Source organism: Leptonychotes weddellii, chromosome 7 (genome assembly GCF_054177405.1).
Source record: "Leptonychotes weddellii isolate Sample4059 chromosome 7, ASM5417740v2, whole genome shotgun sequence".
Taxonomy (NCBI): Eukaryota; Metazoa; Chordata; class Mammalia; order Carnivora; family Phocidae; genus Leptonychotes; species Leptonychotes weddellii.
Window position 1 is genome coordinate 92,161,059 of NC_138375.1, and position 25,882 is coordinate 92,186,940.

Here is a 25,882-nt window from a genome sequence, read left to right on the forward strand (position 1 = left end):
GGGGGGAGGAGTTAGCCTGGTGATGGGTATTAAAGAGGGCACGTACTGAATGGAGCACTGGGTGTTATACGGAAACAATGAATCATGGAACACTACATCAAAAACTAATGATGTAATGTATGGTGATTAACAGAACATAATAAAAATATATATATTAAAAAAAAAGACAGATTTACTGATGGTAGTTCGTACCATCAGACATTAAGGTGAAGGTGAAATTATTATTTTTTTAAGATTTTATTTTTAAGTAATCTTTACACCGAGCGCAGGGCTCAAACTCACAACCCTGAGATCAAGAGTCACATGTTCCACTGACTGAGCCAGCCAGGCACCCCAAATATGAAATTATTTTTGTATGATTAAAGGATATGCAACAAAACAGGCTGTGTGACTTGTCATTTAAATGAGGTGGTAGTCTAAAGAAATAAAAAAATCAAAACAGAAATATTGAAGGAATAAGAATAAGAAGAACAAAGTATTAGAAATAAAATGTCAAATAATTAAATCAGATATGAATGTAATCAATCTATAAAAATTTTATATGGGCAAAAATTAAGTAATTGACTGAGGGTAGTCTTCACAGTATGCAAAGAGATAGGAAAAGAATGTCACAAAACAAATTCCATAGAGGTAGTCCACAAATGGAAAAAAATAGCAAGAAATAATAACAGATGGTACTATACAACTAAACATTTAGCACAAAAAACAACAGCATACATGTTGTGAGTGTTCAAGTCTGTTTTTCTCTGTGACAATGAGACTCAACCAAGACTGAGGCATAAAAAATTAACATAAAACCTAGAATGAAATGTGAGATGGTAAGGCAATCTGAGGACACAAACAATAATGCTAATCTACTATATATACTAACAAAGTGTTCGGCTTATAAGAATATACCCTTAAAACTGAATCTTGGCTTAAAAAGCTTACTGTCCTCTTCCAAATAGAGATACTGAGTTATTAGCCAACTGAATATCACGTCCTCATCACCATCCATCCCCTTCAGACCATGAAACTGGAATTCATCAACTTTAACTGTATTCAGAGAATAGCAATCATAATATCTTATCTTCAGAATGAAAACATTAGACAACATCTATCCAATTCTTTTATTTTATTTCTAAAGATTTTGTTTATTTGAGAGAGAGAGAGAGAGAGAGGGAGGGAGAGCACAGAGGGAGAGGGAGAAGCAGACCCCTACCCTACCAAGCAGACAGCCCGACATGGGGCTCCATCCCAGGGCCCTGAGATCATGACCTGAGCTGAAGGCAGACTACTCAACAAACTGAGCCACCCAGGCGCCCCCAATCCTTTTATTTAAAAAAAAAATGGGGAAACAAGACCCAGAAACATTACAAATGAATTAAGAGAAGAATCTGACTTTAACTTTTAAAAACATAGAAGATTCAGTTCTATAACATGAAGTTCTTAACCCCCTTCATTTTTTCATAATATACAGATTTTTTGCTACTTATCTACCAGTAAACCCAAAAGTTTTTTTCTAAAGGGAACTGGGTAGCCCTCAGTCCATGCCTAAGTGTTGGGTCTAATGGCAAAGTTGTGACTGCATTTTCTAAATGCGACTGATTAAACCAAGACTAGGTACCTGACCCTCCATAGGATGAATCCTGGCATGAAAGGATGAGCTAAATCAACTGAATTTCCTTTCTCATAAATATGAATAGAAAGTACTAGGATCATTTACCACTTACCAGTTCGCAAGGAAGATGCTAAAATGTTATGATGTGGAGGCGGGGGGCCATCATTAGATTGCCCATGCAAGACAAAATTACAAAGAGGAGGAAATTCTAAGCAAGCAGAGAGGAGAATGGATGGCACAGAGAGAAGCAGGGAACTACTGAGCAAGATTACATGGTCCACCAGACTGAGAATAACTACTCCTGGGAGCTGCCTTGCTTGTGATGGCTTTCTACTTCCACAAATGACTTAAATATAAACCTCTCACTTTCTCTTAAAACAATTTGGATGCATTTTTCTTCCTTGGAACCCAAACAGCTTAATTATAATAGAAATATTAAGTAACTACTATATATATAATCACATGATTATATATGCTAAATGTTATATTATAACAAGCTATTCCCAAATTCTATTTGCTTTAAGTGGAAGGAATTAAACTTTGTAGGGAGTTCTTTAGGAGCTGTAAGGAGGCTGATGATTATTGTGGAAATCAATTTCATTAGCTTGAACAACCAGAGTAAATTGGAGAGCTGACATGTAAGTCTCTGAGAGATATGGAATCTAATGAATATACCCAAATGGGTGGAGAATAAACTGAGTAGGAAGACAGAGAAAACCAAGAATAAAGCCAGCTGCCAATCCACGTGTACATCCTCTTTACAGACAGCAGAATTCCTTACTCATCTACTTCTACCTTTCCCCTGCCTTTTCCAAATTATACTATTTTGGTTTTGAACACTGGCAATCACTGCCTCTGCTGCCATCAGGGGAAAAAATTCCTCATGATATCTGTTTTATGAATACTTTACACCTGTGAGAGATGTAGGACTAGTGGTAATTTACCCTCACTATGATGTTAGCTTTCAAGTAATACTGGTTTCCCAAGGCTAGGACAGTCCACATGTCAAAGAACCTACAGTATCTTACATTTCCAGGAGGCACCACAATTTATAAATACGGTGGAGCTCCTAGCATATCAGAGCAATACAAAGTTAGATGATGCAACAAGATAGTAATATATTAATTATCTGGAAAACTATTTTAGAACCAATAGACAACACATGAAAGAAAATTCACAAAATACAAGAGCAAACAAACCTGGGAAAATACTGAACCTTATTAGTAATAAAAAAAATGTAATAATGAAGTAGTATTTTTAGACTAATTAGCAAAGATAATTTTATAACAATAATACCCTATGCTGTTGAAGATATGATGAATCAACTCCAACAAATTGCTGAAGGTAGAGTAAACTGATAGAACCCAACAGAAATCAACTCAGCAACCTGTAGCAAGAGCCATACGCATTTTTATACCCTTTGTCCTCATGATTACACTTCTTAGACTGTATCCTAAGAATCCTAAATAAAGGAAAAAAAAGTGTTATTCTCAAAGATTTTATCTTGGGATTATTTCTAATACAGCAATAAATATATGGGTAAACATTCAACTCTTACTATGTTACTATGCAGTCATTCAAAAAGACCGTTAATTTCTGTAATGACATGGAAAATGCTTATGATTAGAAAGTGAAAAAAGCGATAAAAAGTTGTATGTAGAGAACAACTACAAACAAGTAAAACATAAAGATAAAGACAGAATTGTTAAATGAAAAAGACTAGAAGGAAACAATGAAAAGCTAGCAGTAGATTAGTGTTAAGATTATGGGCCTTTTTTCTTTTTAAAAAATTTTCAATACTGCGGTCATATTACTTTGAAAATGAAAATAAATAATAAAAATCTCCAAAAGTGTAATTGAAGTCATATATAGGACAGGGCAAAAGACCTTAGAAAATATTCATAATAGGGGCGCCTGGGTGGCTCAGTTGGTTAAGCGACTGCCTTCGGCTCAGGTCATGATCCTGGAGTCCCTGGATCGAGTCCCGCATTGGGCTCCCTGCTCGGCAGGGAGCCTGCTTCTGCCTCTGACCCTCCCCCCTCTCACGTGCTCTCTCTCATTCTCTCTGTCTCAAATAAATAAATAAAATCTTAAAAAAAAAAAAAAAAAGAAAATATTCATAATAATGACAGAATCATCAAAAAGCTTAAATTACACCATTTTTACCTGTTAAAAAGTCAAAAAGGTGTGAAATATAGTTTAGAAAGTTTTATGTGAAAATGCTTAAAGGTTATGGCACCTAAGGGGTTAAATTTTATAAAATTAGAAAATTGAAGTACTTGCAGAACTTTTTCCCAGATTATGCCATTAAAATGAGTAGATACAATGATATAAAAGAAGATAGTGGAAATAAAAAATCTTTATAGCAATGGAAAAAAATTCAGTTTCTGTAAAACAAAAGAATTATACCAAAGAAGTTGTTTTATAATCCCAGAAACCTAGTCTCAGAAAAAGAATGGAAGTTTAACTTTTACTTAGATAATGGAAATTACTATAGTTTCTACATTTCTGATTAGTTTTTTAGATTACAGTTTAAATATCTTATATGCATGGAAAAATTTTTAATGTTATGATAATGAATTAATATTAGGACTTATTTAAATGTTTAAATGAAATACTAAGTAAAGATATACAGAAAAGTAAGATTACTACAAAATTTAAACAAGAATACCAACATTTTGTTTAATATAAAAAAAATTTCAGGGCACCTAGGTGGCTTAGTTGGTAAAGCATGTGACACTTGATCTTGGGTTCTTGAGTTCAAGCCCCAAACGGGGCTTGGAGACTACTTAAAATTTTTTTCAAATCACCTCTCATCAAGTTCATAATTTTTCAAAATACGGATACATAATTCGAGAAGTACCATTTAAGAAAAAAAATCAATAAATAGCTTGATTAAATCCTATGTGGAACGAAAAGAAATGAAAATCCTACGAAAATGTAAAAGCCAAAAGCAAATTAAAATAAATTTTAGCTTAGAAAAGAGGGTCTATAATTCTTCTACAATGGTTCTTAAGACTTTTGTGGGAATAAATTCTAAAGATTCTCTCAGTAATCACAAGTATGAATATTACAAGCAAAATTTACTAATGTATGATAAGAAAATTTCAACTGCAGAAATAAATAAATGAGCACATACTACAAATAATTTGTCATGTAGCATATACTAAACTGATAAAGGTTAGAGTTCTGGTTCTTTTCATTTTACTATTCAATCATCTGTGTCATATACTATTTTACTCTTTAAGAAAATAATTCATAAATCATTTAAAACCTTCAGAAAACAGTAAATAAAACTGTTTAAGATTTAAAAATTGTTAGAATCATCAATGGATTCTTCTTAATATATTTTTCTGCCTAAGGAAGTTAATGTGATAACTAAGAAGGGATGGAAAACAAATACATGTTTATAAATCATCTTCACTTAAAACCAATGGTAAAGTTCTGTGTACCTATGCAGTCTATGAGATAGATATCATCCATGAGCATACACTTGTAATTGGTAGACAAAGGAGTCTAACGAAATGCTTCAAAAGCACACATTATTTCCATTATACTAAACTGATCTTAGGAAAAAAAATTAATTCATTTATTATTAAAAAAAAACACTTTTCCTACATGATTTCCTTGGAGTAGGGTTGGGTGCAAAGAAAGTAAATCTTTAAATCACATGAAATATTTCCATTAAAAAAAATTTCATAGGGGCGCCTGGGTGGCTCAGTCGTTGAGTGTCTGCTTGAGCGTCTGCCTTCTGCTTGGGTCATGATCCCAGGATCCTGGGATGGAGTCTGAGTCAGGCTCCCCACTCAGCAGGATGCCTGCTTCTCCCTCTCCCCACTCTCCCTCCTTGTGTTCCCTCTCTCGCTGTGTCTCTCTCTGTCCTAATAAATAATAATAAATAAATAATAAAATCTTTAAAAAAATAAAATAAAATTTCATACAGCAACTAATCCACATTATTTACAGTTCATAAAATACATAATCTCCAGTCAACTCTTCATTATGCTTTCTTACAGTACTATGCATATTCTAGAAGGAAGGAACTGCAGAAATTAAATCAATAAGCAAACATTCATTAAGCACTGATATATGCAGGGTTTTATAGCTGGAAACTACAAACACAAATTCCTAAGATTTCTTTATGTTATTAAGTTCAACAATTCACTGTGTTGTGAGGTATTTGAGGAACCTGACTCAAAACATCTGAGATGTCCAGGAGTTTGTATTGCCAAGATTCAGAAAATGATAATTTTACCTGAAATCACAATTTTGTCCTGACTGCTGAGCAACTGAAACTCTACTAGAATCTCATGGAAGTATGAATGTATCAATTCTGTTTTACAAATAAAAATTGCCTGCTGTGCACCTGATCAGCAAGTACCAACAACAAAACAAAAGCCTCTAGCCCTCTAGGAAATAAGGGGAAAGTAAAGCTGGGATTTTTATTAGAGCCTTTTCCTTTTCATGTTTCAACCTTTTATTTCTCTACCGGCTTTTAAAATTCCCCATCAAATCCCTATATTAAATCTTTTTTTTTTTTTTTAAGATTTTATTTATTTATTTGAGAGAGAGAATGAGATAGAGAGAGCATGAGAGGGGGGAGGGTCAGAGGGAGAAGCAGACTCCCTGCTGAGCAGGGAGCCCGATGCGGGACTCGATCCCGGGACTCCAGGATCGTGACCTGAGCCGAAGGCAGTCGCTTAACCAACTGAGCCACCCAGGCGCCCCCCTATATTAAATCTTAAACTACTAAACGACACTCATGAATCTGAGCTTACTATTTGCACTAAAACAAGACTCCAAGAAAACCTCCTACCTTTACAGTTTTCCAGTTTCATCTTTGACTTACGGAAGGATAAAGTGTGAGGCCAGGAGAAGGATGGGCAACACAGACCTTTGAATCACAGCCACAGCCTTTCTGGAGCTAACAAACCCAGGGTAACTCATGGAGCTTTAGGACCAACTGCTTTCGGACCATGGGTCTTTAAGTCTTCTGTGCCATGAACAGCCAAAATAACATCAGGAAAAAAGGCGTGTCAGAGATCTAGGGTGATTGTCTCAGTTCTTCTCAACAGGAAGAATAGCTGGCTGGCAATCCTGCAAAAATCACTTACACTCATTTGGTTCATTTCCCCAGCTATAAAGCAACTAAAGACCATGGTCCTCCCAGCTTTCTCTAGAAGTGAAACATTTTGTTGATTATAAACAGTCTGGTCATATTCCACACATAAAAGCCAGACTTTCTTCTTTATACTTGCTACTGAAATTCTCCAAGCCTTCAGCGAAACTTGTATTCAACTCAACCGTTCAAATGTAGTTATGGGACTACTAAGTTACATGGCATTTGATTCTTTCTGCAAATACTTGGGCTCTTGTATCAGTCTTAGGTCACTTCTTACAGAAGTCACATTCAATAGCAAGAACAATCTTCAGTTGAAAATGTCCAAAAATGTTTTATCATAACTTGGGTTTCTATCCAACAGAAGTCTTTACCCATTATCCCTTTAAAAGTGTAACAGAGGGCGCCTGGGTGGCTCAGTTGGTTAAGCGACTGCCTTCGGCTCAGGTCATGATCCTGGAGTCCCGGGATCAAGTCCCGCATCGGGCTCCCTGCTCAGCAGGGAGTCTGCTTCTCCCTCTGACCCTTCCCCCTCTCATGCTCTCTGTCTCTCATTCTCTCTCACAAATAAATAAAATCAAAAAAAAAAAAAAGTGTAACAGAGACTCTGTAAAGCATTATTCAACTAAAAGTCCAATGTCTGGGTGGGTCAGTCAGTTGGGCTTCGGACTCTTGGTTTCGGCTCAGGTTGTGATTCAGGGTCGGGAGATAGAGCCCTGCAACGGTTGGGTTGGGCTCTGCACTCAGCGTGGAATCTGCTTGAGCATCTTTCCCCCTCCTTCTCCCTCCTCCTCTGCTCCTCCCCCCTGCTCATGTATGCTCTCTCTCTCTCAAATAAATAAATAAATAAATAAAATCTTTAAAAAAAATCTAATGGAGCATTCTAATTCCTGTTCTGGAGCACCTGTGGTTTCAATGATCCACTGGTTCAATGCTCTTTTCCTAAACGTCTCATAATATTTTCTAATAAAGGTGTGATAAGCAGCATTTTTATGAGCTTAAATAAACTCTTTTTGAAACACAGATCAGGGCTCTTTAGATCATGCCCATATACTGCCAACTGAACTTTATCACAAAAGAATTAACCAAGTATTTTATTTTGCCTTTCTAAACAATCAGTACCAATAACCCTGAAAACATATAATTTATGCCAAACTCTGGTAAGTTTTACATACAAAGTTTAAATATCTTCACTTTCCTTGCTTTTCTTTTTGTCCTAAAGCTCATCAGGGTGACATATTAAACTCTGATCTACCACTACGAGGAGTTATAATCCAGATCTAAAAAGTTAAAATCATCCTTTCGATATAAGGATCATTGCCTCTGATCTATATGTTTGACTTACTTGTCCATTTCAAACAGGGAATTTCAGATTTTTCCGTGCATTACTTGAGAGGCACTGTAGTACAGAGCTTAAGAATGCAAACCCTAGGGACGCCTGGGTGGCTCAGTCAGTTAAGCTCCTGCCTTCAGCTCAGGTAGTGCTCCTGGGGTCCTGGGATCGAATCCCACATCGAGCTCCTTGCTAAGTAGGGGGCCTGCTTCTCCCTCTGCCTGCCACTCCCCCTGCTTGTGCGTTCTCTCTCTGACAAATAAATAAAATCTTTAAAAAAAAAAAAAAAGTGCAAATCCTGGAGTTTCTCTGCCTGATTTTGAGTTCCTGTCCTGCCACTTATTAGTCAGAGAAAGAATAATTAACCATGGGGTCGTTATGAGGATAAAACAGTCAAGTTTCATACACCTAAAAACCTCTATGTAAAAAAGACAATTACATGTAATATAAAACCCTGGCTGGATCCTGTACTGGAGGAAAAAATGTTATGAAGAATGTTACTGGGGGGCGGCTGGGGGGCTCAGCTGGTTAAGCATCCGACTCTTGATTTTGGCTCAGGTCCTGATCTCAGGGTCGTGAGACTGAGCCCCACATTGGGTTCCACACTCATCAGGCAGGGAGTTTGCTGGAGATTCTCTTTCTCCCTCTCCCCCTGCCTCTCCTCCTGCTTGTGCATGCTCTCTCACTCTAAAATAAATAAATAAATAAATAAATAAATAAATCTTAATTAAAAAAAATGTTATTGGGACAAGTGACAAAACTTTAATACAGAATGTAAAAAACTTAAATATCCTGAATTTGGTAACTATATGTGGTTTCAGAAGAGAATATCCTGGCTCTTAAGATACACACGTTAAAGTATTTAAGGGATAAAGAGGCAAGATGTATGAAACCTATTCTCAAATGATCAAAGAAATAATTGTGTGTTGGGGGGAGTGGGAGGAAAGAATGTGGGAAAATGTAAACAGCTGGTGAATCCAGGCAAGGTGTATTTGGGAATTGTATGAATTATTCCCACAATTTTCCTCGAAGTTTAAAATTATTTTAAAATAGTACCTTAAAAAAAACAGCTTTCACTCTATTCCTCCTCTACTATCACTCAGTTTCTCCACTTCCTTCCATTCACAGAAACATCTTGAAAGTTCTATACAGTCACCATCTCCCATCTTTACTCCACTCCAATGAGACTGAGATTTCCTTGTTGCCAAACCCAGTGATTTCTTCCTGGCCTTATCACCATTCCTCCACAGTGCTGAACACACGCAACCGCTCTTTTCCTTCCTAGCCTCACATCTCCCTGCTTTTCTTTTTATTTCACTGGCTGCTCCTTGCCAGTCTCCTTTGCTGGCTCCCCTATCCCTAAATATCCTAACTCCCTTTCTTTTCTCTGTCTATATAATCTCATCTAGTCTGTGCCATTGAAGACCACTCTGAATTCCACACTTAAGCATCAACATTTTATGAGACATACTCAATTTGTTTGTGAAGTGGGCATCTTAAACTTTGCTGGCTAAACCACAACTCTCACTACTTTTCCTCATCCCATTCATATCTACTTCTCCTCCAGCTGCCCATGCCACTCAGTCATGCCTGATATAGTTGTTCAGGCTAAAATACTAAGGGGTCACCCTTGATCTCCTTTATGTTCCACATCCAAATCATCAGCCAGTGCTATCAAGTTTTACCCTAAAATATACTCTGAATCTGACCAATTCTCACCTCTTCCAGGCTACCCTAGTCCAGGTATGTAGGATACACTAGCATGTTCTACAAGAGAATGGTCTACTAAAATGGGTTTCCTTGCCTTTCTGTTTTGTCCCCTTACAGCCCATTCTCTGAGATGAAGCAGCAAAAATGATGTTAAAGCTGCAATTAAATCAAATCTTCCGACCATCAAAACTTTCCAATAGTTTCTCATCACACTTAAAATAAAACCTCATATCCTTAGCACAGCCTACAAAATTGTACCTACAACTGTACCAAAATTGTACCTATAGTAATTAAATTACTTAAATAATTAAAAAAAACTCTTTCAAAATATGCCTTAGCTTTTATTCATTATATATAGCTCTACTTCATTACTAATTGCAGTATGAGTTATTGAATACTTAACCTATTTATAATTTTATACCATTATAAGCAATTCACTCATTTAACAAATATTTATTGAATTCCTACTATATTATAGGCACTGTTCTAGTTGCTGCAGATGGAGCAATAAATAAAACAAAGATCTCTGCCCTCTTGGAGCTTACATTTGTGTGGGAGGAGAAAGACAATAAACAGAATATACAAGGCAAACTCCCTCTGCAAAGGGCCAGATAGTAAATATTCTAGGTTTTGCAGACCACATGTCTGTTGTGTATTCTCTATTTTTGTTCTACAACCCTTTAGAATATAACTGCTCTTAGCTCACAGGCTGTACAAAAACAGGCCAGAGGGCAGTGGTGCTCTAGCTTGCTGACCCCTGATACAGCATTGTAGGAGCTGGTATGTGCTATGCAAAAAATAAAGAATCCAGGATAAGGGGGATGGGAGAGGGTAGGATGCAGTATTAAAAAGGGTGTTTAGAGGAGGTAAGATCTGAGCAAAGACCAGAAGGTAAGGCCAGTGAGCCAAGCAGATATTTGGGGAAAGGAGATTCCAGACAGCTGAACTAACTGAAGCAAAGGTCCTAAAGTAGGAACATGACTGATTTGTTTTTGATATAGCAAGGCAGCCAGTGAGCAAGGAGGGAAGTAGTAACAGGAAATAAGGCCAAGGAGGTAAGGAGAAAGGAGAGTGGGTTGGGCAGATTATACAGAGCCTTTGTGGGCCACTGTAAGGACTAGATTTTCTCTGAATCAAAAGGAGAGCCAATGCAGTGCTCTGAATAAGGAAGTGACAGGGTCTGTCTTAATTTGTAAAAGACTAGTTTTCACCACTATATTGAGTTTAGATGGTATTTAAAGCCATGAGACTGAATAAAATTACCAATGAAGTGAGGACTGATAGGAAAAACCAAGAACAGAAAACAAAAAGCAAGGACTGAGCCCTGGGGTTCTCCAACATAAGAAGTCTGTGAGAAAAGGAAAGGAGAATTACAAGAGGCCAGGACAGAGGCAGAAGGTAAGCAGGGGTGTGTGGTATACTGGAAAGCAAAGAAGAAAGTCTTTCGAGGATAAGGGAACAAACAGCTCTGTCAAATGCTGCTGATTGGTCAAGTAAGATGAACAGAATCAATGGCATATGGCATTTGATAACATGGAAGTCACTGGAGAACATGAGCTGCTTCAGCAGGAATGCTACAGACAAAAGCCTGATTACAGTGGGTTTAGAAGAGGACATGGGAAGGAAAAACTTGGCATACCAAGTGTAGTCAAGTCTTTTGAAATAATCCTGCAAAAGGAAATCTGAAAAATGGGGAAACAGGTGGTGAAAAGTGAATCAAGTTTTTTTTTTTGGCTTTTTGCTTTTTAAATAATGGGAGAAATAACAGCATGTCTGTTTGCTGATAGAAGTAATTCAATAAAGAAAAAAGATGATGTGGAAGAAGAGAAGCTGAATCAGTGTCCTTGAGCACATGAGAGAGGATGGGATCTAGTACAAAAGCAGACACAAAACATGAACAGTTAACCTAAGTAACGAGCAGGAAGATAGCACGTATTGACGCAGATGCTGGGAGATCCACAGGATGCTGGGAGTCTGTGGAAGTTCTCTGATTGCTTCTATTTTCTTAGCAAAGTAGGAAGCAAGGTCATGAGCTAAAAGTGAGGATGGGAAAAGAGATACTAGAGGATTGAAGAAGAGAAGATATGAAATAGCCATGCAGGAATGGGAAAGTGAACAGATTAAGAAACTATAGTAAAACAATAGGCAGCATTAAAGGCCCCTTGAGGAATGTGGTCAGGTTGTGTGTTTTCTTCCAGCTATACTAAGTTACACAAAAGCAGGTACAAAGCAGAGAATTGGTTTTAACTAGGGCTATGTTTCTACCAAACAAGCAAAGGGCAAGAAAGTGGATTCAAAGGAGTGATTAAAATGATTAACCATGAAATTTCAGCTGAGTTAAGAAAGGGACTGAAAATATCAAGAAGATGAGTGGCAGGGAAACAATAATAGGATCAATGCATTGGAGATTCCATTGGGGTCAAAAGATGGTTGGGGCTGAGATACTAACTAGGAGTGAACTACAAAATAGAAAGTGGGGTCACGGTAGAACACCTAAAACTGTAACTACAGAAGGACTGCAGTTACTGACAAGGCAAGGGGGTGTCACTGTGGGAGTGAGAGACTGAGACAGGGTGGACATACACTGGAGGAAAGGTCTAGGAATGAGAGGCCAGGGTACTGGAAAGATTAATTATGTATATTCTTTTCAATTTCTTTATAAAGACTGAGGTAGTACTGAAGAGAGGCAATGAGGCTGGAGCTAAAATAACTGAAGAACGAAGAGGAATGACCTGGAAGTCACTGATATCAATTATGTTATCCATAGTTGGTAACAATCTTAAGGGGTAGTGGATTACATAATCTGAGGATCTTTAGGGAGAGGGGAGGGAGAATAGTCCGAAAGCTGCCAGGAGATGCATAGCAGACACCTTTCTCACCTCTAGGAATAGTGATAAGGAGAGCTACAGGAAAAAAAAACAAAAACACAAACAATAGCCACAGCTACACAGTGCAAAAGTCAGGTTTCCATAAGAGCAAGAAAGTGAAGGGAGTGTTTAAGAATAGGTTGAGGTCGGGGCGCCTGGGTGACTCAGTCGTTGGGCGTCTGCCTTCGGCTCAGGTCATGATCCCAGGGTCCTGGGATCGAGCCCCACGTCGGGCTCCCTGCTCGGCGGGAAGCCTGCTTCTCACTCTCCCACTCCCCCTGCTTGTGTTCCCTCTCTCACTGTGTCTCTCTCTGTCAAATAAATAAAATCTTAAAAAAAAAAAAATAGGTTGGGGTCGAACTTTGCAGTGGGCACAGTAGAAGGGTATGAAGAGTTAGAAGGGTTTTGGTTGTTTGTGGTAAGATTTATTTACTTGAGAGAATGAGAAGGGGTGGGGGAAGAAGCAGGCAGACTCACTGCTGAGAGCGGAGCCGGAAATGGGGCTCGATCCCAGGAACCTGAGATCATGACCTGAGTCGAAATCAAGAGTCAGACACTTAACAGACTGAGCCACCAGGGCGCCCCTGTTTTTTGTTTGTTTGTTTGTTTTTAAAAGACAAATATAGATCATTTTATGAACTGGAGTGTAGGCGATGAAAGGTGACCTGGAAATCTGGAGGTTCTGTGGCTCCTGACAGATCCTTGAACACAGATGACTCCTGATACACCCACATGCTTCTCTAAGAAATGGAAATTGCTGAGTCAAAATGTTTTTGCTCTAAAATTAAAATGGCTTACTGATTTATTTAATGTATAAGTTTTGGTACAACCTTGCCAATACATCCTAGCAAAACTTTTTCACTTTTGCCAGTATGATGGGAAAAAAAATTTCACCGTTTTACTTTGCACTTCCCTACTGGTGGGGCAGAGCATTATCTCATGTTGGCTGGCTGTATTTCCTCTTCTGTGAATTTGGCCATTTAAGAAATTGAGTTGTCTTTTCCTAATGGTTTATAGTGCTTAGAAAGAAACCGTTTTTCTATTTTATTCCACTCTTAACGCAAATCAATGTTGTAAATTTCTTGTTTCAAATCTTCCAATGGCTCATGCTAGGCCCAGTAAGTTATCTCTTCCTCAAATCCCTCTACTATAAACTAGAGATAATTAAGACCCACCAGTCAAATTGGTCAAACCCTTTAGTTTCCATACTGTCCCTGACTGTTTTTGTACCACATTTGAGATGGTATGACTCACAAAGCAGAAAATATCTAGTATTTAGTCCTCTACACAAAAAGTTTGTGGACTCCTGCTCTGTACCGTTTAGGGCCCCTGAACTACTGGGAGATTCAAGAACACAGTAGGTCCGTATCTTTGCTGACATACTCTCTGAAGTGCTGCTCCTATTCCCCTGAAATGCCAGAGCCATTTCTCCCACTCTCTGCTTGGAAGCTACTACTAACCTCGCTGGATGCCTCCACAGATTTATATCATAAAAGCTGTAACTACACTTTGTTGTACTTTTTCATTTACTACTCTCTCCTCAGTAGTATGTCAATCTCTTAATGAAAAAGGACAATCCCAGCATTAATAAATGTTTAGCAAATGAATAAATGGCACACAAAATAAATCCATCAAAATTTGCCATAATTTTCCTGCTTTCCTATGCTATTTTTATTTTTACTTCATTAAGTATTTTTCAAAAACATTATTTTTAATGGCAGCATATTATTAATTTTATGACTATTTCTTTATGGTTTTGTTGGATACCACCTACCTATTCCTAATCATTCATTTGCATCTATTTAGAATAGTCACGATTTCATAAAGTATTTCTCTGCTTTGATTCCTTCCTTAGTAAAGGCAAAAGCAATGAAATCTTGGTCTTTCTGAGATGTCCCTTTTTATCTATGGCAGCCACTTCTGCACCTGAGGATTAAGGGGCTCTGTTGAATATTATTTTACTAATGGCTTCAAGTGCTTCAAAGTCAACTGTAAAATCCAATTAAATTTTTTTTCCTTTAGTTTTCAGTATATAATTAATTTCCAACAGCTTGTGGGTAGTCTTCTCCTTAACTGGAATATCTCTAATTTTTTTTTTTTTTTTAGTATTTCTCTATTAAGACCTTAGTTAACTTTGGCAGGGGTTTTACTAAATGTATTTTTCAATTTGGTTACTTAATAGGCCATTGTCACTTCTTATATAGACACCCCAAATTTGATAGATTTGTTTTTTTCCTACCCTATTTGTGTTGAGGTCGTTACTAAGAGTGTTTCACCACAAATCATTTTAGAAACCAGCTTTATATATTCATTACCAATTACATCTCATTCAGGTAAGGATATTTTTTCCTTTTGTAAAATATATGCAGATATTTAAGTCCTGTCTGGTTTAACTTTGTAATTTACACATTCATTACTTCCAGGTCAAGTTTTACTATCTTCATAATGTGGTCTATGATCTACAGTTAGTAGCTCCACTATACTAAGTTATAAGATTCATTACAAGGTTCTGTATTCATTCAATGTATACGTATTCATTATAAGATTCCTAATACGTATATTATATGAAATTTTACAAATAAAGGACATAAGCTTTGCTATCAGGCAGATCTAGATTCAGATTCACCTTGAACACTCTATGAGTCCATGGACAAAGTACTTGCCTATCTATAGGTAACTCCCATGCATAATACAGGGCTATAAGGAGCAAAATGAATGTAAAAGTAACATGATAAATGCCTACAAATAATGCCTTGTATATTACATGGAAAAAATGTTAATTCACTCCCTCTTCTTTCCCATCTCAAGCAATAACAAGGGCAATAAATGCTGTGCTCCTCAATTTATTTTAAGCCCATTATTAAATTCCCTTAATTAAAAGCAATATGGGAATACGGACCATGAGCTTTTGATGTTCATATACTCCAACCCAATATTTTCACTTTGGAGAATCTATCTTAATGAAATAATCTAAAACACAGAAGTTTTTTCATGTACAAAGGATGCTCAGTGTAGTGTTTCTTAGAACTACAAAAAAAAAAAAAATCAGAAACTTGCCAACTGTCTAATAGGAAAATGTTTAATTATGAGAAAGTCACATTATGTGGTCATTTTAAAAGATGCTGACAAAATAATAGCATGAGAAACTGCTTATGATGCTAAGTGAAAAAAGCAGAATGCAAAGTTATTCATATAGTAAAGTCTCAACTATGTACAAATCAAATAAACTGAGAAAAAATACTGGAAGGAAATGTATCAGCGGGTTTACAGTAGTTATCTCATAGTTTAGATATTAGTGATTATAATTTTATGAGTTGTTTTCTAAGATATTAATGATCATGATGATGATAATAGCAGATATTATTTATGGAGTGTTTACTACATCAGGCCCAGTTCTCCCATCCAAGTACTAACCAGGCCCCACCCTGCTTAGCTTCGGAGATCAAACGAGATCGGGCGCGTTCAGGGTGGTATGGCCGTAGACACAGCAGGCCCAGTTCTAAGAGCATACTTTATTAACTCATTAAATCCTCACAGAATTATGAGATGAGAAAATCTGAGACACAGTGAGATTAAGTAATTTGTCCAAATTCACACATAATTTCAGAAGGTACCACGATTTGAAGTCTGGCCCTAGAGCTTCTGTTCCTAACTGCAACAGTCGAAGATTTGCTTTGCTTTTAAATTTTAACCATTAAAAAGGTTCTCCTTGGGCACCTGGGTGGCTCAGTTGGTTAAGTGACTGCCTTCAGCTCAGGTCATGATCCTGGAGTCCCGGGATCAAGTCCCACGTTGGGCTCCCTACTCAGCAGGGAGTCTGCCTCTCTCTCTGACCCTCCCCCCTCTCATGCTCTCTATCTCATTCTCTCTCTCAAATAAATAAATAAAATCTTTAAAAAAAAAAAAAAAGGTTCTCCTCAAATCGTGTGGTCTTTCAGTTACCAGCTTTCTTTTAGCGTTAGGCTTTCCTTCAGTTCTGAAATCAAATAATTGCTCTGCCATTAGGTGCCATTTTGGAATAAGACATAGCCACCATTCCTCTATGGGTTCTATATACTCCAGAAAATTCCAAGACAAATCTGCATCCCTATTTCCTGTCCCATTATCTCATTTAACCACGAAGACTCATTTAACCATTCTTAGTTATTACACCTACTTTCAGTACTTCAAAGAATTCTAGTAAGGAGGTCCAGAGGTAACAAACATGGCTTCTAGGAACTCTCTCCCACACTAACACCCATCCATATAACTACAAATCTAGTTACCACCCTTACAGACGTCCATCTTCCATCATAAAGTTCATCTGCCCTGTGATCCAGGAGACACCCCTCACCTCCCAACTCTCACTGGATATCTACCATGGCCCTGGTTGAATGGGACCAACTAAGAAAGACTCCCAACATTTGGGGAATTTTTTGTCCCTGATCCCTATTTTTGAAGATGGCATTATTCTCTATTGTTTTTGAAAACAATCATCAGTTAATCAATCACTTTGGTTCTTTCAGCTTTCTCACTCTTTTGCTGGTAAACCAAATTGGTTTTTTGGAACAAGACCTTTTTGGCACCAATATATATACTCAAGTATCAATCCCAAGAAGAAATATTCACAACTTATACCCTGGGCAATAAAAACAATTCCCACTTAATTGCTCTGCTCCTCTCTGCAGTTTACACTTGATAAATCTATTTCATGACATATGTCACTTGTTTTGCCTTCCTTTATTAACCAAATTTCTTTTCTTAAAAACAGTATTTGCAGAATCCAACATGGATAAAAGCAAGCAATTCTTCTAAAGATAGTACATTTACATTTCAATGCAGTTCATTTACAGTATTTAGAAAAACTGAGTTCATGTGAAGGCTTTAACATTATATAAAAAAGAAAAACTAGTCATAAAAACAATGAATACAATATCAAGTGTTGATAATGGAAATATTTACAGCCAGAATCATATATATTTTTACCAAAATCTTATCCTGCTCATAGTATATAATGGTAACAAGCTTGATTAAAAGATTTTTTTTTTTTAAAGATTTTATTTATTTGACAGAGAAAGAGACAACTAGAAAGGGAACACAAGCAGGGGGAGTGGGAGAGGGAGAAGCAGGTTTCCTGCTGAGCAGGGAGCCCGATGCGGGGCTCGATCCCAGGACCCTGAGCCGAAGGCAGGCGCCCAACGACTGAGCCACCCAGGCGTCCCAAAAGATTTTTATAGATATTTCAGCAGGAGGAATTTAATAATTCCCTGAATACCTAGGGAAAAAATGTAACTACATCAAGGCTGATCAAGGTGGGGGCCCCTTTTAGGAAAAAGAAAATGGAGCACCAATAGTTCACTAGGTTCACATTAAATGAGGTGAAGTAAAAACCGGATTGCTAAACTCTTACGCATTTATGACTACATATGCGGGGGAGTAAAAAAGAAATCTGCACCTTCAAACTAATATTCCCCTTTTGCGGCTACAACTTTTCAACTTGGTGGAGCCATTCTCTAAGAATGGTGTGCAGAGCAGGGTAAAAGAAAACAAAACTGTTTCCCCCCAAAAACGGAATGCTCCCCTGCTTCATTAAGTATAACTTCTTTGCCATTCTAACATGAAAGCTCTGATGTAACAGGGAAACTTAAAATCCAAAAGGAACGTTTGTTATCCTAAAAATGAGTGGGTCACAATAGCCATTTTACAACCTCACATTTCCAAATAGCTATTAGACGATACAACTTTATAAAAAAAAAAAAATCTTTTCTTTAGGCTGAAAAATAAAGTACTATTTATAAACTCATCGTTGAAGTCATCACTGTTTCAAGGCAGGACTGTTATTAAGCTTCTTAATACAACTGTCAAAATCAATTTGTGGACAGCCGCCAAGTTTAAATTTCTACATCTGTTGATGAACCAAACTGATTAGTGATTAAGATAACGGACTTAAACTGTAAGCAATCCTTGCAACATCCAGTTGGTTTTTACAGTGTAAACAAACAGGCGATCATTTTTAAAAAGGAAGAAAGCCGTTTCTTTTTAACTGTGGTAGCCGGTCTGCTCCTCAGCAGCTGTTCCCTGTTGCGTGTTCGCATGGGAGTACAAAAGGGTGGAAGTGCAAAAACCAAACCCATGCAAAGCTCGTACAAACATTAAAATCATGTAAATATGTCGTGAGGCCAAGAGGTCCCAAGCGGCAAGAACAGCCCAGAGAAAGCGATCAACCAGCTGAGTGTGGAGGCGAAGGTGTGCGGGCCCCGGACACCCCAGGGCCGAGAGGGCCGGGCGGGGGGACAAAGACGGGCCATCCGGGGCAGCGCCCCGCAGTGTCCCAAAGCGCCCAGAACCGGCGGGAAGCAGCCGTCCTGGGGCAGCGACCGCGACACCAGGGCCCTCAAACGCCGCGTGTAACAAAAAGCTCCCCGGCGAGAGGGCTCTCCCCTTCGCGCCGCCCCTACCGGGCCCCAGGCCCTGACCTCCGACACCTGAGGAGCGCTGCCCGACCCCTGCCCGTGTCCCGCGGGACGCCCTGGCCGGCAGCTGTTGGGCTTAGAACCGCGCCGCCGCCGCCGCCGGGCTCCAAACGGCCGGGAGGGTGGCCGGTCGGGCGCCTCTCCCCGCGGCCCGTCAGGCAGCTTCGGAACAGCTGGCCTCCGCTCCCGCCCTCCAGGCTGGGGCCGCGCACCCTCACGCCACCTACCCGGTCCCACACCATCCCAGAGGCCTCCGGCGCTCGGGCCCTCAGCCGTAGCGGCGCTGCCTCCCGTCCGGGGCCTGAAATGGCTGCGGAACAAAGAGAATCTGGGCTCCGGCGAGCGCGGGTCCGATTGGCCGGGGGGCGGGGCCCGCCTCGGGAACGTTCGGCGGCGGTCGCCTAGGCAACGGCGGCGCGGCTGGGAAAACCGGGGCCCCGGCCTGCCAGGCCTTCGGACCTGCGTCCGGCGGCGCGCGGCAGCGGTTGCTCAAGTCGCGCTGCAGTCCGCTGCTCTGCGCCGTGAGGCCTCGACCAAAATGGCCCTGCGTGGGTGCATGTTTGGGGGCTGTCCAGGGCCTCCTAGCAGGGCCACCCTACACCAGCGAACTTCCGGAGCCCGGGGTAATCTCCCAAGAGACAGCCCTGCCCCGGGAGCCTATTTTAACACGGAACATGCCGCATATCCCCCAATAGTACAGGTCCAACGTCGCTGGTAGAAAAACAAACGGCTTCAGTAGGTGGATATGGGCAGAAGGCTGCCTGCTAATGTTGCGTGATTGACTTTTGAGGTATACTGCACCTGGCGTATCAACTGCTGTGTTTGGTAAAATTGAAAGATTTATAAAATTAAGTTTTACATGTCCGAGTGCGTATTCAAATAAAACTAGTTTCTTGCTCTTAGAAATAACAAGCCCTCCTCTCCGTAAGCAGCCGTCACGAGAAAGGAAAATGTCTTCTGTTTTCTAAACAGAACATAATTCAAAATGGGAGAGGTAGATATTTTTATACTCAGTTATAATAATGGTAATGAATTGATAAATAACAATTCCTTTCCCCACATTATTCTTATATATAAATTTACTATATATGAATATTTTTAATTTGCATAGCTGGATAATCATTGTATCCTATGGTGATGATGCCGCTGATAATACTCTTCCTCATAAGATCGACGTGTGTAAAATGCCGGCAGTTTCGGGCGCCTGGGTGGCTCAGTCGTTAAGCGCCTGCCTTCAGCTCAGGTCATGGTCCCAGAGTCCTGGGATCGAGTCCCACATCGGGCCCCCTGCTCAGCGGGAAGCCTGCTTCTCCCTCTCCCACTCCCGCTGCTTGTGTTCCTGCTCTCGCTATCTCTGTCTCTGTCAAATGAATAAATAAAATCTTTAAAAAAAAAAAAGAAAAAAGAAAAAAAAAATGCCGGCAGTTTCGACTATCCTACTTGCAAGTGCTGTATATATATTATGTTTTGAAAATGTGTAGCAGTTGTTGCCTTCCAGGCATATTCTAGATAAAAGTATAGTACCGATACTAGAAAGTTTTAAAAATTTATATTGATGTAGCTTATTTGTTTACAAACTTGCTAATAATTTTCATTTGCAACAAGTCATTTTACAAAACAGTTTATTTCACTTAAATGTTGAGTACAGAAGGACTATCTTTATCATTAGGAAAAGGAACATAGTAAGAAAAAGTATTTTAAATAACTGAAATGCTCGTAATTATGAACCCACCATTTCCTAATGTTAATTCGATAGCACTTGGATACTGGAGCATGCAGCAAAAGGAGGTCTCCAAAGAGGGACAGATTGCAAGAAAAAAAACTTAATGTAAACCTTCTGAAATGGTAGTTTAGTGTATCTGCAAGAACATTTATCCAAAATATGTATATTTATCCAAATAACAAAAAGGGCTTATTTCTACATTTGAAAAGTCCCATTGTGGGACTTTTCTGGGACATCAAGGGAGCCTTGAGCCATACCAATCAGGGGATGTGTGGCATCTGCATTTTACTTTGCTAAAGCAAAATAATAGGAATACTTTCTAAATGTAAAGGTTGAGCAAATAATGATGGATGGAAAGAACTACTGACAAAGCAATTAGTCAGGAATTCACCTGAATAATACTTTGGATTATTATATGTAATAATTGAAATTAATTTTAAAAAGTGAAGTATTATTTGATGTAAGAGGATTTATTGACCAAAATCTTTTGAAAGAAAAAATATTGATTATCACATGTGAAACTGAGACTGAGCAAATTAATATTCATACGTCTATGAAATTTAAATGAAAATGAATTAAAAATTTAGTATGAAATAGTTCTGCATTGAATGAAGAGCTGCTTATACATACAGCATTTTTGTCTCTACCTTCTAGGTTAAATTAAAAATACATGTTTTAAACAGTAGATCTTCTTGGGGCGCCTGGGTGGCTCAGTCGGTTAAGCGTCTGCCTTCGGCTCAGGTCATGATCCCAGGGTCCTGGGATCGAGCCCCGCATCGGGCTCCCTGCTCGGCGGGAAACCTGCTTCTCCCTCTCCCACTCCCCATGCTTGTGTTCCCTCTCTCGCTGTGTCTCTCTCTCTGTCAAATAAATAAATAAATAAATCTTTAAAAAAAAAAAAAACAGTAGATCTTCTTACCATTAACAAGGATTTATTAACGTGGCTTATTTTATTTTACTTTTTCTGTTATTTGTTTACCCTTTGCACACTTTGCACATGAAATAGCAGCTATTCAGTAATGTTTTCTCTTTATACCTAAATACAAAACAGCAGAACTCCTGTAGTAAAACTTTGTCAGTATTTTTTAATGACATATACTTAAAAGTGGTAAATAACTTAGATTTTTAACCCCCAAACCTACTACAGATACCTATATTTAAAATTTCTTTATTAATTCTTTTCTTAGCTGAAAAAAATCAAAGAATGGTAGAAATTACAAAATAGCATTAAGGGAGAAACATACCTATAAGCTTTCCCTTTGGAAGAAAAAGATGCTTACTCTGTCAGATGTAGCATTGTCAAAATAAGCATGAAGCTGGGAGGCAGAGGGACTGTATGCAGATGATTCCAGTTCAGCCTTTCTGAGCTTCACTTGTCTTAAATGGGATTAAATAAGATAAAGTATATTAAGAGCTCATTAGCAGAGTGCCTGGCAGATAGTTAGAGGGCAATAAAAGATAGTATTACTAGGTATTAATATATATAAAAGAACAAATGTTTGAGAAGGAGGAATGGTGATTGAAAAAAAATTATAGGTTTGGAAATCTAAAAATTGTTAAATATCTTTAATAGGCAATTGTTCGTGAATATATAGAAACACAGTAAAAGATGCGAAATAATCTTTTAGATAGACAATCTTCTAAAAGAGAATACCTCTTTTTTAAAAAAAATATTTATTTTTAAAGATTTTATTTATTTATTTTGACAGAGAGAGAGAGAGAGAGAGAGAGACAGTGAGAGAGGGAACACAAGTAGGGCGGGGTGGGAGAGGGAGAAGCAGGCTTCCTGCTGAGCAGGGAGCCTGATGTGGGGCTCGATCCCAGGACCCTGGGATCATGACCTGAGTCGAAGGCAGACGCTTAATGACTGAGCCACCCAGGCACCCCTAAAAGAGAATAAATACTTCTGAGAAATATTCTCACCGTATACTTTGGGAATGATGTGGGAATTCTCATTTTAACCTTTAATAGTATACAGTTTAAGGAATTGCCTTCCATTGCAACATCTTCAGATTGGCATTAAGAAAAAAAAATTTTTTTAAAGTAATTATTTAGAAGAATTTATTCAAATTCTGAAAGAGAACAGTTATAGTCAATATTTAGAAATGTGTAAATAATCTATAGACATTTTTCATTTAAAGCAAACCCACTATACTGTTTGAATGTACAAAAAAGATAAATTAGAGAGTTATTATTATCTGGGAAAGGATTAACTTCAAAGTTTCTTTAACTATGAATGTCTCTCCGTGATTAAAATATGATTCTATTTATAAAAAGGTCCACTTAGACTTCTACTTCTGGGAAGATGGAGTAGACCTACTTTTCCCTATTCCTCCCAGTAAGTACAATTACAAGCCCCTAAACATTACGTATAAAACAAACATAAGAAGACTCTGAAAGATGGAGAGAAGACAGACCAGCAAGGGCCTCAAGACCCAAGGTCAGCACTATGGTTAGTTCCCTGGGGGATTTTGTTTGTTTGTTTGTTCTGTTTTGGTTTTGCCTCATCTATCCCAGACTTGAAATGGAAGGTGCTGGCAACGTGAAAATGCCAGTGGTTCAGACAAAAAATCCCCAACAAAATACTGCTCTCTTTAGCTGAAGAACCAGAAAAGAGGCAGTATAACAGATTAGAAAAAAATACAAAAACAAAAAACAACCAACCAAGCAAACAAAGAAAACCACTTAGACAATAACAGATAAAACTAAAAAAAAGCAAACTACAGCAAAAAATCATGACCACTCCTCCCCAGCCCCCACTCAAGTCAGCAAAGGCCTAGTGGAAAGCCTAGACTTCCTCCTTCACCAGACTGTAACAAGGGGCCCCAGCCCCATCTCCCATCCTATGGTGTCAGAGTTAAGTAGGCAGCCAAGACTTTCATCCCCACTGGCCAGTAATGAGAGAGAGAGAGAGAGAGTGACTTTCATCTTGGGTGTCAATGACAGAGGCCCAGTGAGGAACTTAGACTACTCTCTAACCTGGCAGTAATGAGGTGGTAGCTGCTCCCCACCCCCACTTCCTCTAACAATGCTTTGTCAGAAAAAGCCAGCTAAAACAATATTTAAATAAAATCCAAAGTCTTATAACATGATACCCCCAAATGTTTAGGTTTCAGTTGAAAATTGCTCATCTTATCAAGAGCCAGAAACATCTCAAACTGTACAAAAAAAAAAAAGAAAGAAAAACAAAAACCCAACAACTAATAGATGACAAAACCAAGACAACAGAGATGTTAGAACTATATGACAAAGATTTTAAAGCAGAAATAAAACACTTCAACGAGCAACTACAAAAACACTTGAAACAGGGAAAAAATAGTCTCAGCAAAGAAATAGAAGAGGTGAAGAATGGCTGAATCAAATTTTAGAACTAAAACATACAATAATCAAAATAAAAAACAAAGTGGATGGGTTCAGCAACACAGTGGAGAAGACAGAGAATCAGTGAAAATATAGATAGAGCAATAGAAATTGCCCAATTTAACAATGGAGAGAAAATAAATTGAAAAAATAAATGAATAGAGTTTCATGGAATTAACAAAAGGTCTAACGTTCATGTCCTGAGTCCTGGAAGGAGAAAAGAAAGAGAGTGACACTAAAAAATAAAGAAATAATAGCTGAAAACTTGAGAAATTTGACAAAAGACATACACCTACAGACTTAAGAAGTTGAACAGAGTTCCAGCAAAGGTGCCAAAACAATAAAATGGAGAAAGACAGTTTTCAACAGATAGTCCTGAGACAACCGAGTATCCACATGCAAATGGATAAAGTTGGATCTCTACCTCATATAATATACAAAAATTAACTCAAAATGGACCATAGAACTAAATGTAAGAGCTAAAACTATAAAATTCTTAGAAGAAAACATGAAAGTAAATATTTTTGACCTTCAGTTAGGAAAACTAAAGACTTGTTAGATACGATACCAAAAGCACAGTCAACAAAGGAAAAAACTAGATGAATTGGACTTCATCAAAATTTAAAACATTTGTGCTTCAAAGGATACCAGCAAGAAAGGAAGTAAAAAGGTTATCCACAGAATAAGAAAAAATATTTGCAAATAATCTATCAGATAAGAGACTTGTGTCTGGAATAAAGAATTCTTACATCTCAATAATAAAAAAAGATGAATAACCAAATTTAAAAAATGGGCAAAGAATCTGTATTTCTCCAAAGAAGATATACAAATGGCTGATAAGTATAGGAAAAGATACGCAACATAATTAGCTTTTAGGGAAGTGCAGATCAAAATAATGAGATACCACTTCATACCCAGCTACAATAAGAAGGACAGGTAATACCAAGTATTGGCAAAAATGTGGAGAAATTGGAACTCTCATACTTGCTGGTGGGGATGTAAATGCTGCAGCTGCTTTGGAAAACAGTTTGGCATTTCTTCAAACAATTAAACATAGAGTTACCATATCATCCAGCAATTCCACTCCTCATGGAAATGAAAACATATGTCTACACAAAACTTGTGCACACATGTTCACAGTAGCGTTATTTATAGGAGCCATAAAGTGGAAACAACTCAAATGTCCATCAACTGATGAATGGATAAACAAAATATATTATATCCATATATGGAATATTAATTGGTACTAAAAAAGGAACAAAGTACTAATACGTGATACCTTGAAAACATGCCTAGTGAAAAGATTCAGTTACAAAAGACCATATATATCTCTCTATATATCTAGAATAGGCAAATCTCCAGAGACAAAACGTAGATTCATGGTTTCCAAGGATTAGAAGAGAGAAAATAGAGAATGACTACCAATAGATATAGGGTTTCTTTTGGGGGTGATGAAAGGAGTTTAAAATTAGATAATGGAGGTTGTTCAAGCCTGTGAATATACTAAAAACCACTTTATGGTACATTTTAAAAGGGCAAATTTTATAATATATAAATTATATCTCAATACAACTTATTTTAAAAAATAAACAAATGAAATAGGATTAACCTAAAGAAATCCATGGCAAGACCCACTGTTCAACTTCTGAAAACTAAAAACAAAGGAAAAAACCTTGAAGACAAGGAGCAAGAAATGACATTTTACCTATAAGGGAAAA

At 38.0% G+C, this 25,882-nt stretch overlaps 1 protein-coding gene and 1 long non-coding RNA gene across 2 annotated transcripts in view; one reads left to right on the plus strand and one right to left on the minus strand.

Annotated features, from left to right (window-relative positions):
* Nucleotides 1-19,463, minus strand: part of LOC145722685 (transportin-1-like) — a 48,406-nt gene extending 28,943 nt beyond the window's left edge. Inside the window, exon 1 of the mRNA XM_081826762.1 lies at nt 19,309-19,463. Within this exon, the coding sequence (XP_081682888.1) occupies nt 19,309-19,323 (15 nt within the window). The 5' untranslated portion in view covers nt 19,324-19,463. The remainder of the gene's footprint in view (nt 1-19,308) is intronic.
* Nucleotides 19,464-19,514: 51 nt separating this feature from the next.
* On the plus strand, nt 19,515-20,409 carry LOC145722687 (uncharacterized). The gene is made up of 3 exons (XR_014147130.1): nt 19,515-19,871; nt 19,985-20,075; nt 20,193-20,409. It is a non-coding gene; the product is annotated as an uncharacterized LOC145722687 (long non-coding RNA).
* The last annotated feature ends 5,473 nt before the right edge of the window (nt 20,410-25,882 follow it).